The sequence below is a fragment of the Procambarus clarkii genome, chromosome 17, assembly GCF_040958095.1.
Source record: "Procambarus clarkii isolate CNS0578487 chromosome 17, FALCON_Pclarkii_2.0, whole genome shotgun sequence".
NCBI classification, from domain to species: domain Eukaryota; kingdom Metazoa; phylum Arthropoda; class Malacostraca; order Decapoda; family Cambaridae; genus Procambarus; species Procambarus clarkii.
Window position 1 is genome coordinate 3,354,684 of NC_091166.1, and position 13,389 is coordinate 3,368,072.

General features: G+C 46.6%; 1 protein-coding gene across 1 annotated transcript; it reads right to left on the reverse strand.

Moving 5' to 3' along the window:
* Positions 1–4,535: 4,535 nt before the first annotated feature.
* LOC138365562 (serine/arginine repetitive matrix protein 1-like) lies at positions 4,536–5,837 on the reverse strand. The gene is made up of 2 exons (XM_069326035.1): positions 5,531–5,837; positions 4,536–5,284 (listed from the first exon to the last, which is right to left on the reverse strand). Exons 1-2 carry the CDS (start codon positions 5,835–5,837, stop codon positions 4,536–4,538), a joined length of 1,056 nt encoding a protein of 351 aa, XP_069182136.1.
* Between the last annotated feature and the right edge of the window lie 7,552 nt (positions 5,838–13,389).

Below are 13,389 nucleotides of genomic sequence, written 5' to 3' on the forward strand. Positions count from 1 at the left end.
AGAGTTCTCACCTTCTCAACACCTGACACAGGTATAGGTGGAGACCATAACACCTGACGGTGTATGCTTGGTTATCTGTGAGATATCACAACATTACACTCGTCTGTGAATGTGAGCTTCACATACACCACACATTTAGTTATTGTGTGACATAATTATTGTGCAAGATTATTGCCTGTCCCATTGACAGTGTCATTGTTAGTTTATTGTGCATGATCATTACCCAAGTATCCTGTTGGAACTCCTGTGACCCTTGCACACTGACAATTAGATTTGCCGTGTTATTGATTGGCTGTGTTAAGCTAGGTATTTCTCCACGAGTGGATCATAATCGATTAGTTAGACGTCAAGAGTGCAAAAATGCGAAAAATAGCCTTGCAGACGCCAATCTAAAGTAAATCAAGCACCCAATGTATTAGTGATTAAGTTTGTAAATAAACTACTGGTAAATACGATGCGGTGTTTCTGTTGAATCACTTCTGAATACTGCCATTATTCTGGGGCCTTCAGCTCCAGGTGTCTTCAACACCGAGTTGCCTATCATTCACTAAACTATAAATGTGATGAGGACCCAAAGAGTCCCTTAAAGTGTTAAAGTATTCAGGAGATTCCAACGACCAACGTGGATCAGGACCAGGTGAGGTTAGTCTGAGAAGACACCCTTAAGGGCTCTAACTCGGCCTTGCTCACAGGCCCTGTACGGTTGCTCTCGTATTTTCTCTGCTGAATTCCGGCAGCTTTGTGAAGTGCCTGCCATATGCACATTGGTGACTTTGCATGCATTGCAGTCGGGATTTAATAGTAGAATACCCCACACCCCCTAACAACTCTCGTTTTCTGTAGTTACAGACGTGAGATTCGATTTTCACTGGAGACTTTTTTGTTAAAATAGTTGGATGTATGCGCCATCCATACATCCATCAAACATTCAACAACAGAATTTCTGCCAAATTGAAATCAGCCCCCAAATTAAACATTTTTATTGAGAAATAAAATTTGTACCCTATAATAGAGACTGCCCGTGTGGCGCAATGGTCTGTTAGCGAGAGGGCTAAATACAATGAAAAGAGTAGTAATAAAAAATATAGACTTAATTTTAATGAATATGAAAAGCAATTCAGTATTTTATAATTATAAGTGTTTGATATAATAATTTGGTGGGCATAATTTTTTTATTATTGAAAAATAACACCAAACAATGTTAATTTTTTATATAAATGTAAAAAACATATTGGTTGTTAGACCTTTCTTAGAATTTAATAGCGGCTTATATCGAAGCCTGTAGCAATTTTTTGTTGGGTAAAGACAAAAAACCTATTAAACCCTGCACTTGAAATTCTATGTAATACTATAGAGTTTGTTCTTAGCAGTATAATACATTGGAATCTGTGCATATATTCATTCAATATTAAACCGAATAATTGTAACATAGGAAGGTATTTTCTATGTTACGTAGTGGAGACCAATAAATCTGTAAATAATGTGGTGATGTTGCTTTAATATGTAAAGTTTTCTTCCTGCCTTTTAAAGGAAGTTCAAAAAAGAGAATTTGAAGAAATAGTTAACTTTCATTGTAGTGAGTGTGCAAGAATTAAGCAAGAAGTGTCAAAATGCTGGAATTCTGTGTTCAAGGCGATATTTCTTCTCAAAGAATTATTAAACCGGGGCAAAGTATGAGTCTGAGAAGACAGAGGGGAAACAATTACTGCATTGTATTCCTCCAATATCTGTATTAGTTGTTTCTTTGCCAGTGAAATCCATTCTTGAAGGACATCATGCATTTGTAACATTAGATCATAAAGATCTTATTATACTTTAACATGCATTTCTCATTTTTTACCATCTTTTGAAGCGAGATGATTAATTCGTTAGGTCCACCACCTCACATTAGTCTAATCGCCGAGCGCTACATGTATCTCTGAAAAACTATCCCCAATTCTTTTTTCCATCCATTTTATTATGTTTAATAGTTGGGTACTGCATAATTTGTGAGCCCTCTTAAGGGAACCCTAAATAGATGAGGGGAAGAAATAGCCTAAGCTATCCTAACCTTTAGAGATATAGTTCATTGCCTCGATAAAATTGAACTTGAATAAAAATTCACGAAAGGTTCTGGGCTAACATCAGTATCCCTTCCAATGCAGCACCATCTTAATCCCCGTCCTCGATGAATGGATGAAGGATGAAGAATTGATCTCGTAAAAAATAAATATTTATTTTAAGTAATATTCAAAATATAAACAGATATACATTGTTATTATATTTATTATATAAAGTTTCTCAAACTTTATGAATAACATTCACTTATTTTATTGATTTTTATTAAATATTATATAAATACTATAGAGCATTTAATAAAGAAATATATTTAATAACACTGCCAGATGGCTTTCATAATTAAAGTACTGTATATCTCTTAAAAAACGTAGGAAAGGTAGCTCTAGTCGCAATACACGTTATTCTATAAGACCTGCATACATTCTAGGGATAGATTTATGCTCTAATTAATCTTTTGAGTATTACTCAAGAGTAATCTCTCCTATCTAATCCCTTATTTACCTATCTTCCCCTTTTCGTCTCTTTCTCTCTGTACCCCCCTCATTTATGCTGGACTCCTTCCCATTTCCTCCCACTCTATATTTCTGTAATGTATCTTACTCGAGCCATTTTAATTCATTTTTCTGCTAGATATATTCTGAGAGATTTGTCGTCTTTAAACTAATTTATACAAAAACTGCGTATTCTGCATAACAACACTTTTTCAACCTCTCTTCTTCTTTGAGCATGTTCATTCATGCATTTTCAAACTACTGACAGTAGCACACATGACTGATTCCTGTATTTTCATCCCATCAACTCAATAGAGGTCACAATACATGTTACTGTGAACCAATAACATCTCACAATACATGTTATTGTGAGCCGCAATACATCTGCAATAGGGTTTTTTAAAACATGTATTTCTTTAACACATTGGGATTGCCAAAAAAGTATAGTTGAAGGGAAAAATGTATGCTTACTTATTTCATGCCAGTCTTTATAAATGACAATATGGGGTGGGCAGGGGGACGGGGGATGTTCGGGAGTTCTAGAGTCGGCAAACCAGATAATCTCTATATCTTCATAGATAATGGAACAACAAACAATATTGTATTCCCTCAAGCATTGTGGAATAAAACATATTAGAAACGTACGTGTGCTTTCTCTTTTCTTTCTTTTCCATTTATCCAGACTGTGAGATAATCCCCTATGGTGAATGGTTAAATGTATTAATACAGGTCAACTCAGTCACAAAGAACTGCAATAGCAACAAATGCTGTAAGGACAGCTTATTAGTTTAAGACTGCACAGAGGCGAAGAGCCGCGGCTAGAGCCCAAATCTTTGGCACTCCTGATCCACTGAGTCGTGTGCTTCTGGAACTGCTGAAGGCAATTGTCAGAATTCTCGGTTCTTGCACCAGATATTTATTTTTGGTGTGTGTGGTTCGGTTCTCGCACGAAATATTTATTTTGGTGTGTGGCTATGAAATTGGTTCGAGTCCAAGTATCCAGAGCAACGCAAAGTGTCACTTTCAGGAAGGAGTAAGACAGAGTTAATAAATGGGGACAAGGGTCTTAGGTGAACGGAAATGTGTGAACGGAAAGGCACTTGTAGTTGCAACAATAACAATTTATTCATAAAAAGTTAATACTAGCAATACAAGGCAATAATAGTTTAACGTTCTGTTAAAGTCCGCAGTGGCGCTGTCAATACTAGACACCCCGGAATAAACGCACTTCCGATACAGACCACTCGCGGTTTCAATATTAACTACACTAAAACATTGGGCGACCACTTCAGACGCAAGTAGCAGCTCGTCACGACTGCGGCAAACAATAATGACAACAATAATAAAACAACAACAGGCAGACCTGTTACAGAGACAGTCATCCGTGAAACACTCACTTGTCACTTAATGTGATTCGCTCACTGGCCGCCAGTGGGCCAGGACGTGCTCGTTTGACCTGCCAGTTGTCGCCTGGTGCTGAGTGGAGGCGGGTGTGGATTGTGGTGTGGTGCGCCCGCTGGCCGGAAGGCCCGGCTGGTGGTATGGTGGTTGGTGGTGTGTCCCGCGTACGGCGGGTGGACACGGCGTGCCTTGACTTCTCAGGGGATGTGGACTGGGCGATTGTGGAAGTTGCTGTCGTCGATGTGCTTCAAGCGGATGTCCAGGATTTGATAGGGCTGAAAAGCTTTCCCCTACGCGAGTGGCGATGACCTTCTGCAGGTGCTCGCTGTACAAGGAGTTTGTGGCGTGTTGGGCCGGCCACTCGGTTCCAGTCACCGACACGGCTGTGTCTGTGGCCGTTTCGGATCCCTGGGGGGCCGTGCAGTACGTGAGTGTGCATGGTGTACCGGTGACGTTCTCTGAGGATGAGCTGCGGGTTGTGTTTGGAAATATGGAGAGGTGCAGTTTCATTGTTTCAACCATCTGCATACAGGTCGGCTGAGCGGGCTGCGTACGGGCATTCGTACGCTAGGTATGAAGATTACGTCACCGGTACCGTCTCGTCTTCTGTATCGTGGGCTCTCGCTCAGAGTATTCTATCAGGGACAGACTCGCACTTGTTTCCGGTGTGGTGCTGAGGGGCAATGTGGCAGCGAGCTGTGATGCTCCTCGGGCTGAGGCTCCCTCCGTTTTCTTGGAGGGTGACTTTTCCCCTTTGAAGACGCGGGGGGCTTCCTCATCGCTTTCTCGCCCTGGCGAGGTGCCTGGGGTGGTTCCTGCGGCGGGTTCAGCAAGTGCTCCCTCGGTCCCTGTTTGGTCGGGGCATAGTACGTCTGCTTCCCCAGTGTGCTCTGTGGGAACGGGAGCTCCTACCTCGGGGGTTCCTCGTTCGGTGGTGGCGGAGGTGCATCCGCGGCCGGAGGCTTCTGTGCGGTCCTCGGCTGCTGCTGTTGGTGTGGTGCCTGCTTCCCCTGCTGAAGATTTTCTGCTGCCCGGGATGCTGGGGTGGTGGGGTGTGTCCTCCTCCCTGCCCTCTGACTCTGAGTCGACTCCCTCGTCGTCTACGAAGGTCGCCTTATCCAGTGGTTCGTCAGCTGCGATTGCCTCGGCGTCCGTGGTGGATGCCCCCTGTGAGCTGGAGTGTGCTCTCCCGCTTTCTGGACCTGCTCCTTCTGCTCCGGTCTCCGGGCGTGGTGGTAAGCTGTGGCCCCATGCTGTGGAGGTTGCTGCTGTGTGTGTCCGTGCTGCTTCGGCTTTGGGCCCGCCCGCGTCGGGTTCTTCTGGAGCACCCCTTGCTGGGGGTCGTTGTACCGACGATCAGCAGCCTCATGTGAAGCGCCGTCGTTCGGCTCAGGATACATCGCCTCGTCGGTTTGTGGGCGGAGGGCGGTGTTGCGATGGAGGTTGCGGGCGAGGACATCGAGGAGGTTTCTTCTGTGGTGCCTCCAGTGACGGCAGCTGCGCCTCCTGATGGTGGCACCTCTGGGTGGGTGGCTCATCGCGGTGACCGGGACCTGGTGGTCGTGTTGTCTAAGAGTAACTGTCGGGGGTCTTCGGCCCTTGTTCCGGTTGGTGGGGGCTCTGCGGATCCAGCAGAGGGCTCGTCCGTGGGGCTGGGTACGGCGACTGGCGGTGTTCATTGTGATCGCCCTGGGGTCCAGGATGAAGTGCGGCCTGTGTGTCGCGACGGGTTGGGGGTGTCCTGAGGTTGTCCCGATGGCGCCCTCTGTAGTTTGTGCATCCTTGAATGTTCTGGGTTTGAATGCTCTTGGGGTCCAATTGGGCCTGTTGGATGTTTTGCAGGAGCAACGTGTGGATGTGGCTCTCATACAGGAGCATAATGTGCATGATGTGTCTGTGTTGCAGTGTCTAAGCGTGCATTATCATGTGGTGCTCAACTCGCCGAGGACGCCATTCGGGGGGGACCCTTATGTTATTCTCTCGTAAGGCCTCCTTCTCCGTGCTTCACACGGAGTTGGACGAGGATGGGCGGGTGTTGTTTGTGCAGGTGGAGTTTTTGGGGGTCGTGATTCCGTTTTGACGGTGTACGCCCCCTCGGGTGCAGCGCGTCGTCGGGAGAGGGAGGAGGTTTTTCGGGTGGGGCTTCTTCCTTTCTTGCGCCATGATCCGTGGGGCATGATTTTTTGGAGGGGACTTCAATTGTGTGACGAGTGCGCGGGATTGTTGTAGCGCCCGTCCGCAGAATGTCTCGGGTGCGCTGCTGGAGGTGGTGATTTCATGTGGTTTCCGTAACGCTGCCGTGCTCTTTGGTGGAGGGTTGTCGTTTACTTTTGCTGCACGTGGGGTGCGTTCGTGCATCGATAGGGTGTATGTCAATGGTGGGGAATGTACGGTGTATGATTTTCGCACTGTCCCGGTTGCATTCTCCGACCACAGTGTTGGTGGTGGTCCGGGTTGGGGTACCCAGTCAGGTGCGGGTCGGTGCGGGGTGGTGGAAGCTAAACTGTGGGTTGTTGCATTCTCCGCGTGTTTGTCGTCAGTTTCGGTGTTGGTGGGTCGGGATTCGAGCCCGGCGTTGTGAGTTTCTCTCTGTCTTGGAGTGGTGGGAGTGGTGTAAAGAGCAGTGTCGTTTGTTTTTTCGCGTGGTTGCTAAGCGCAAGGCTGCTGGGCGCTTTGGGTTGCTGCGGTTGTTGCAGGCACAGCTGTCGAGGTTGTATGTACGGTACGATGCTGGTGTTGATTGTTTTGATAAGATTGTGGACTGCAAGGCGCGTATATGCGGGTTGCGGAGTGAGTGGGCGGAGGGTGTGCGTGTGAGGGCTCGTGTAAGTGAGAGGGTCGACGGGGAACGGATTTCTCCATTTCTTTTAAGTAAGGTACGGGCCGCGCGGGACTCTGTTCTTTTTACGGCCTTGCAACGGCCAGATGGGACGGTTGTTTCGGACACTGGTGGGGTGTTGCTCTATGTTCGGCAGGAGTTGGCTGCGCTGTATGCAGAGGTGGCTGGGGACGCCGCACTTGCGGAGGATTTCTTGGGTCGGTGCCTTCCTGGGTTGTCGGTTGTGGAGTGTGCTGGTCTGGTGAAAGAGGTCTCCTTGGCGGAGCTGCTTGTGGTGGTGCGGTCGTTTCATTCCGGGAAGGTGCCGGGTTCGGATGGTCTTCCTATTGAGTCTATGTCGCCTTTTGGGATGTGTTGGGGGATGTTCTGCTGGAGGTGGTCCAGTCTTGTCTTCGGGAGTGTGTTCTGCCTATGTCTCAGTGCGTTGGGATTGTGCGTCTTCTCCCGAAGTCGGGCGATCTACGGTTATTCTCAAACTGGCGGCCCATTACTTTGTTGAATGTCGACTACAAGATCCTGTCTAAGGTCTTGGCTGGTCGGTGTCGCAGTGTTGTTGCGTCTGTTGTCTCTGTGGAGCAGTTTTGTGGTGTTCCGGGTCGTTCCTTGTTGCATTGCAATGCATTGTTTCGAGATGTGCTCTTGTACGTGTCCGACGCTCGCTTGTCGGCAGCGATGCTTTGTCTGGATTGGTCGAAGGCTTTCGACCGTGTGTCGCTCGATTTTGGTGTTTCGCGTGTTGGGGAGGCTGGGATTTCCGCCCTTGTTTGTTCGTTGGGTGCGTATATTGTACGCTCAATGTTGTAGTCGGGTCTGTGTAAATGGGTTTTGAGTGATTCTTTCCCTGTGCGTCGCTCGGTGCGGCAGGGTTGTCCGCTTTCGATGCTCCTGTATATCGTCTTTCAGGAGCCGTTTTTTCGGGCGATCAAGGGATGCCCGTTGATCGTCTTCTCCCGTTTGCCGTCGGGTCTTCGGTTGCCTATCTGCGGTTATGCAGATGATACCGTCCTGTTCCTGGCCTCGGAGGGGTCGGTTGGGGCGGTCCAGGTTGTGGTTGAGAGGTTCGAGTAGGCCACTGGGGCGCAGGTGAATCGTGCGAAGTCCGGTCTTATGGGTCTTGGTGGGTGGTCCTCTCGCCTTGTGTGGGTGGGGTCATGGTTTCCGGTTGTCACTTCTATGCGGGTTTTGGGGCTTACCTGGTTCGCTTCCTATGAGAGGTCCTTGGCTTGCAATTGGGATATGGTTTCCCGGAGTGTCGGTGTTGCGATTGGGTTGCTGGCTTTGCGCCCGTTGATGCTTTATCAGCGGACGTTGCTTATGACTTGCAAAGTTTTGTCCCGGGTCTGGTTCGTGGCTCGGGTTTTCCCCTGGATCGTAAGCTGGCTTTCGGGTTGAGCGCCAGGTTTATCGTTATGTGTGGTGTGGTCGTTACCACCCAATTCGCCGGTCGACGTTGGTGTTGGCTGTGCGGGAGGGTGGGGTGGGCATTCCTGATGTGTTCACGAGGGCTCGGGCGCTCTTTTGGGTCTCGTTGTGTCAGGGGTTTGAGTTGGGTGGGGGGCTCAATGGTTTGTGTGTTTATTATTGCTCTGTTAGGTTAGCTATTTGGTGGATTTTGGTGTTTGTCGGGAGGCGGCGGTCTGTACCCCCCCGGTTTACTCTTGGGCGGTGGCAATTCTTCGGGAGGTATGCCGTTGTCCGGGGTTCCTGTCCTTGTCAGTCAAGGCGGTGTATCGGGTTTTGTTTCGTCGTGTTCCACCGCGGGTGGAGTGGTTTGTTCCCGTGTTGGGATTGGGGGGATGTGTAGGCGGCGCTGGGGGCTCGGTTTCTGGCTCCGCAACAGCGGGAATTGTTGTTTCGGCTCTTGCATTTGTCGTTGGCGACTAATGCACGGTTGTGCATGCTGGGTTTGCGTGCCTCTGATGCGTGTGTGCACTGTGGGCTCCCTGAGACGCAGTTGCATGTCTTTTATTTTTGCGGGCAGTTGCGGGGTTTGCTTGATTGGTTTCGGGACGTGTTGGTTGGAGTTTGTGGACCTGGGTGTCGGGGTAACCTTTTGAGATTTTTGTTTTGTCCTTTCCGTGGAGGTCGCGCCGTGTTCGTAATACGCTTTGTCTTCTTGTTGCTGACTTTGTGTATTGTGTGTGGATGGGTCGGAGGGAGGGTTATGGGGTTGCTAGGCTTTTGGGGTTTTTGAGGGGTCGTTTGCGGTTCACGTGGTGGTGGGTGCAGCGTGCGTTTCCGAGCGGGTTCCGTGGTTGGTTCACGGGTGGGTATGTGCGTGGGGTTGCTTTTGGGTGAGTGGTCTTCTGTTTTCATCCTAGATCCCCGGCCCTTCGGTGGGCCTCCTCGGGGGAGTTGTGCTGGGTGTGTGTGTGGTTGCTCCTGTGGTTGTGTGTTCGGTTTGGTGTTGGGTTGAGTGTGAGTGTGGGTTTGCTTCTATGTTGGCTCCTGCGTGGGCCGTTGCTTGTACCTTGAGTGAGTTGCATGCGGCTGTTTTGTTACTCATTTTGTTTGTTTGATTGCTGTTCTTCCTGGAAGTGTGTTTGTTTAGGGTACATGTATCTCTGTGTTTCATTGTTCGCCCCGGATTCTTTCTTGGGGTTGTCATATAGTAGTGCCTGGGCCTTGGCCATGGTTTGTTTTTATGTTACTTTATGATTTGTGTGCGATGTGCTTATGCTTTGTGTTATTTCTGTAATTGTGTGCATTGTGTATTTATATGTGTGTCTGGTTTATTCTTTATATGTTAGTTGTGTCTTTCCATGTCCGTATGCGTCCGTTTGTTGTGTGTCCGTTTCTATGTTTATGTGTATTCGGACTTGTGTCCCTGGAGTTTCTGGGGTCTTATTATGCAATGTTCTCTTCTATGCCTGTTTATGATTATGGTTTTGTTGTTATGTTCTGTTCTTAGGTTCATGTCATGTATATATTGTGCTATACTTTGTATATTTCTTTTATCAAAATAAAAAAAAAAAAAACTTGTCACTTAATTAATTTCGTTAAGGCTCGTCTCTCAGGACAGAAGTCAAACAATCAATTACATTATAACACAATGACAGATGACAATTGATCTAATAAATTTCAATAAACATGATACAGCATTACTTAGTAAGAAGCAGTACGTAGTAAATCCAATTACGTTAACCTGTCTCCAGGACAGCCGAATCAAAACAAGGTAAACTACGTTAATTACACTCTGTCAACACAGACAGTCAAACAAACAAATAACCTCAATGAAGTCAACAACATCTTCCGGGTAATTGGCAATCCCTGAGTAACCGCACAAGGTCCTGTCAAACTCGATAGTCCAACTTAACTCACAGAGAATTTACGTTAACACTAGTAGATCACTGAGACCGCTTGACAATCACTGATATGTCAACACGATTGTTAATCACCTCGCATTAATAATGACGGTAATTAATTTAATTAATTTAATGACACTGACTTCACATAATGAACACAAATCAAAACAACGCCGGGTCATGTAGACCAACACAAGATACAGTAACTCAGTACAGTGCTTAACCCTAGCACTGACAATGAAACACACTGAAAACAAATGTAATAAATGCAATGATAACAATTTCAATAAGTAACACTCTTACTTTTGTTATTGCTTGTCTTCTGTAAGTAAAGAAAAAAAAGACAACATGGAATGGTTAAACACAGAGTAATGGTATAATTAAAACCACACTAAACTCATAAACACAATTAATAAAACACAGAATTACTAAATGAGTAAACAGTGTAAGATAACAAACACATTAAAGTCCAGTTACAGCTATCACACAGATTAGCTGTAATAGTCCTTTACCTATCGTGCTTCCTCGGGAAAGTGAACTCCTTCCCGTAGTGGGATTATGAACAACATAACACGGATCAGCTGACTTAATTCAGCACAGGAATTTGGCACTTCAGACGAATGATACAATATTTAATTTGAGCACTCACTTTGATTTTACCGGTATCCAATTATACCACAATCACACTCACTATGATTCCCGCTGTTGATTGAAGATCAATGAGGTGGGCGGAGTTGCAGCCAAAGGCGGCGGAGGGCAGTCTAAAGCGGCGGAGGGTGGGGGTGATGCGAGCCTCGAGACCGTAAGGTCGAGTTTCGCTTGACTTCCAAACACAGGTAGAGCAGGAGCGCGTTTAGACGCACACCGGATTGATTGATTGATAAAGATTCAGCCACCCAAGAGGTGGCACAGGCATGAATAGCCCGTAAGTGGTACAATTTTTTTTTCTCAATATTCTGAGGTTGCATTTAACCATCAAGCTGTTATCGCGGGGGAGGATACTGCTTCACAGTCTTTTATGAGGGTGTCCAGCTGCTGGACACCTTTGTTCACCAAGAGAGTGGCTGTGTTGATGGCTTCAGGGTGGCCACTGCATGATTCAGGAACTCTTAAAGCTCTTCTAAGGTCATTGGTTGCTTCACATTCCAGAAGATAGTGAAGTAATGGCTTTTCTGTGACAGTTTGGCAGAAGATGCACTCTCTCTGTCGGGGTTCACCAATCTCCCAGTTGCATCTGTAACCTAGACGTAGTCTATGTAGCCTAACTGCTATTTCCCTGTGGATTCCTTTTGGGATATTTAACCTTTCTAATTTGGTTGCCTGAAGATACCCATGTTGCAGATGGCGAACCTTCAGCTATTCTCTGGTGTAGGTAGGCTTTGTTGAGATGTGAGAGTTTTTTGGTGAAGATGTTTTTTATGTTCTCTAGGCTGGGTTGAATTGTTTTATGTATCACTGGATGACGAGTGCCAATTTAGCAATTTCATCAGCTTTTTCATTTAATGGGATTCCAATATGGGATGGGATCCAGTTTAAAGTTATGTTGAGTCCTTTGCCTTTAGCGACTGCTCCAAGGTACAAAATGGTGGTAATTATTTCCACATTATCTTTCCACTGTTTTTGTCCTAGTATTTGAAGTGCAGCTTTTGAGTCTGTGTGTATGATTGCATTTTGAGTGTTTTGTGCAATCACATATGCGAATGCCTGTTGTATGGCAAACAGCTCAGTTTGGGTTGATGATACTAGTCCTCCCAGTCTCCAATATGCCTGTACGCTGGTCGTGCAAAGAGCAGCGCCAGCACTCTCATATTCTGTGTCCACCGATCCGTCTGTAAAGATGTGGGTGGCTCCTGCTACTGCTATGCTTTACATTTGCTCTTCTATTATGCGCCTTAGGATTGTCGGATCATAGGCAGCCTTTTTCATTGGGAGACTTTCTATTACTATTTTGAAAGTAGGCTCTTCCCACGGCGCGGAAGGAGTGTAATTTGGGTGTGGATGATCACCCTCTCTATCGAGAATCATGTTTTTTAAATGTAGTCTGTTTAGGACTTTTCCTGCTCTTGCAACCCAAGAGTTTATATTGTTTTGGCCTAGTCCAACCACCAAGGCCTGCCGTACTGGGATTGGATCAGAAGAAATAATTATCTTACTGACAATTGTAGTTGTCCTTTGTGATATTCTTTCTTGTAGAGAGGGCAAACCCGTCTCCAGTCTAAGAGTTTCAAGCCTGGTCCACATGGGGGCTCCCAGTGCAACTCTCATAGCATTGTTTTGGGCAACTTCAAGCTTTTTCCACTGTTGGTGTGATAAATTTGTGAGTGCAGGTGCGGCATAATCGATCACTGATCTGACTGCCTGTACATAGTATGTGCGAAGGACTTGCAGATTGGCTCCTCCAGAAAGGGAGGTTAGCGACCTGAGGATTGCCGTCCGGGCCGCAGTTCGCTCTCTCAAGTAAGTGACCTCAGCATTAAAATTCATGTGTGTGTCCAGGATGATTCCTAGATACTGATAGGTGTCGACCCATTCTATTGGTTGACCCTGTACTGTGAGTTGGATGTTGGGCTTCGCTATTTTTGGGCATGGCCTTTGACTTTGAGGGGTTGAGTTTGATCCCAATCTGTTTTGCCTCTTTACTGATGCAGTCTAAGCATTTGGGTGCAAGGCGCGCCGCATCCCTTCCATTTATGATGATGACAAAGTCGTCCGCGTAGTTTAGCAGCCTGCAGTGATGTGGGAGTTTCAACCTCATTATTCTTTCCATTAAACAGTTGAAGAGAAGAGGGCTGAGAATACCTCCTTGCGGTGTACCATTTTCATGTCTTTTGTACTCAGAGACTGTGCCGTGAAGTTTTACTCTTGCTTCTCTGTTTATGAGACAGTTTTTGGTCCAGGGGAGCAGGTTGCCTCTGACCTCTTTGTCAATGAGGCAGCAGAGAATAGCTGGGGCGCTAGCCAGTTCAAAGGCTTTTTCGAGGTCCAGGAATATCAGCATTCCTGGTCTGTCATTCGAGTGGGCTAACAGAGTTGTAATACATTCCACTGTGCCAACCCCTCTTCTATAGGCATACATATCATGGTGCAGTTTAGGCATTTTCCACTCCAGTCTGTTGAGTGCCATTCTGTCAGCCGTCTTGCGCTGCACAGCTTTGGAGAGAGATGGGCCTGGGATTAGCTGGATCTTTGGGTTTTGGGATCGGCACTATGTCTGCTCTATTCCAAGCAGAAGGTCTAGTTTGAGAAGTCCAGGCTAAATTAATTAACCTTAGGTATGCAGCGCGTCTCCCTCTGG

Excerpts from the sequence above, each read along its gene's own strand:
- LOC138365562 (XM_069326035.1), bottom strand. The coding sequence starts at position 5,837 with ATGCACATTATGCTCCTGTATGAGAGCCACATCCACACGTTGCTCCTG. Across the intron at positions 5,285-5,530 it reads AGGGCCGAAGACCCCCGACA|CAAGGGGTGCTCCAGAAGAA; the intron begins GTTACTCTTAGA and ends AACGACCCCCAG.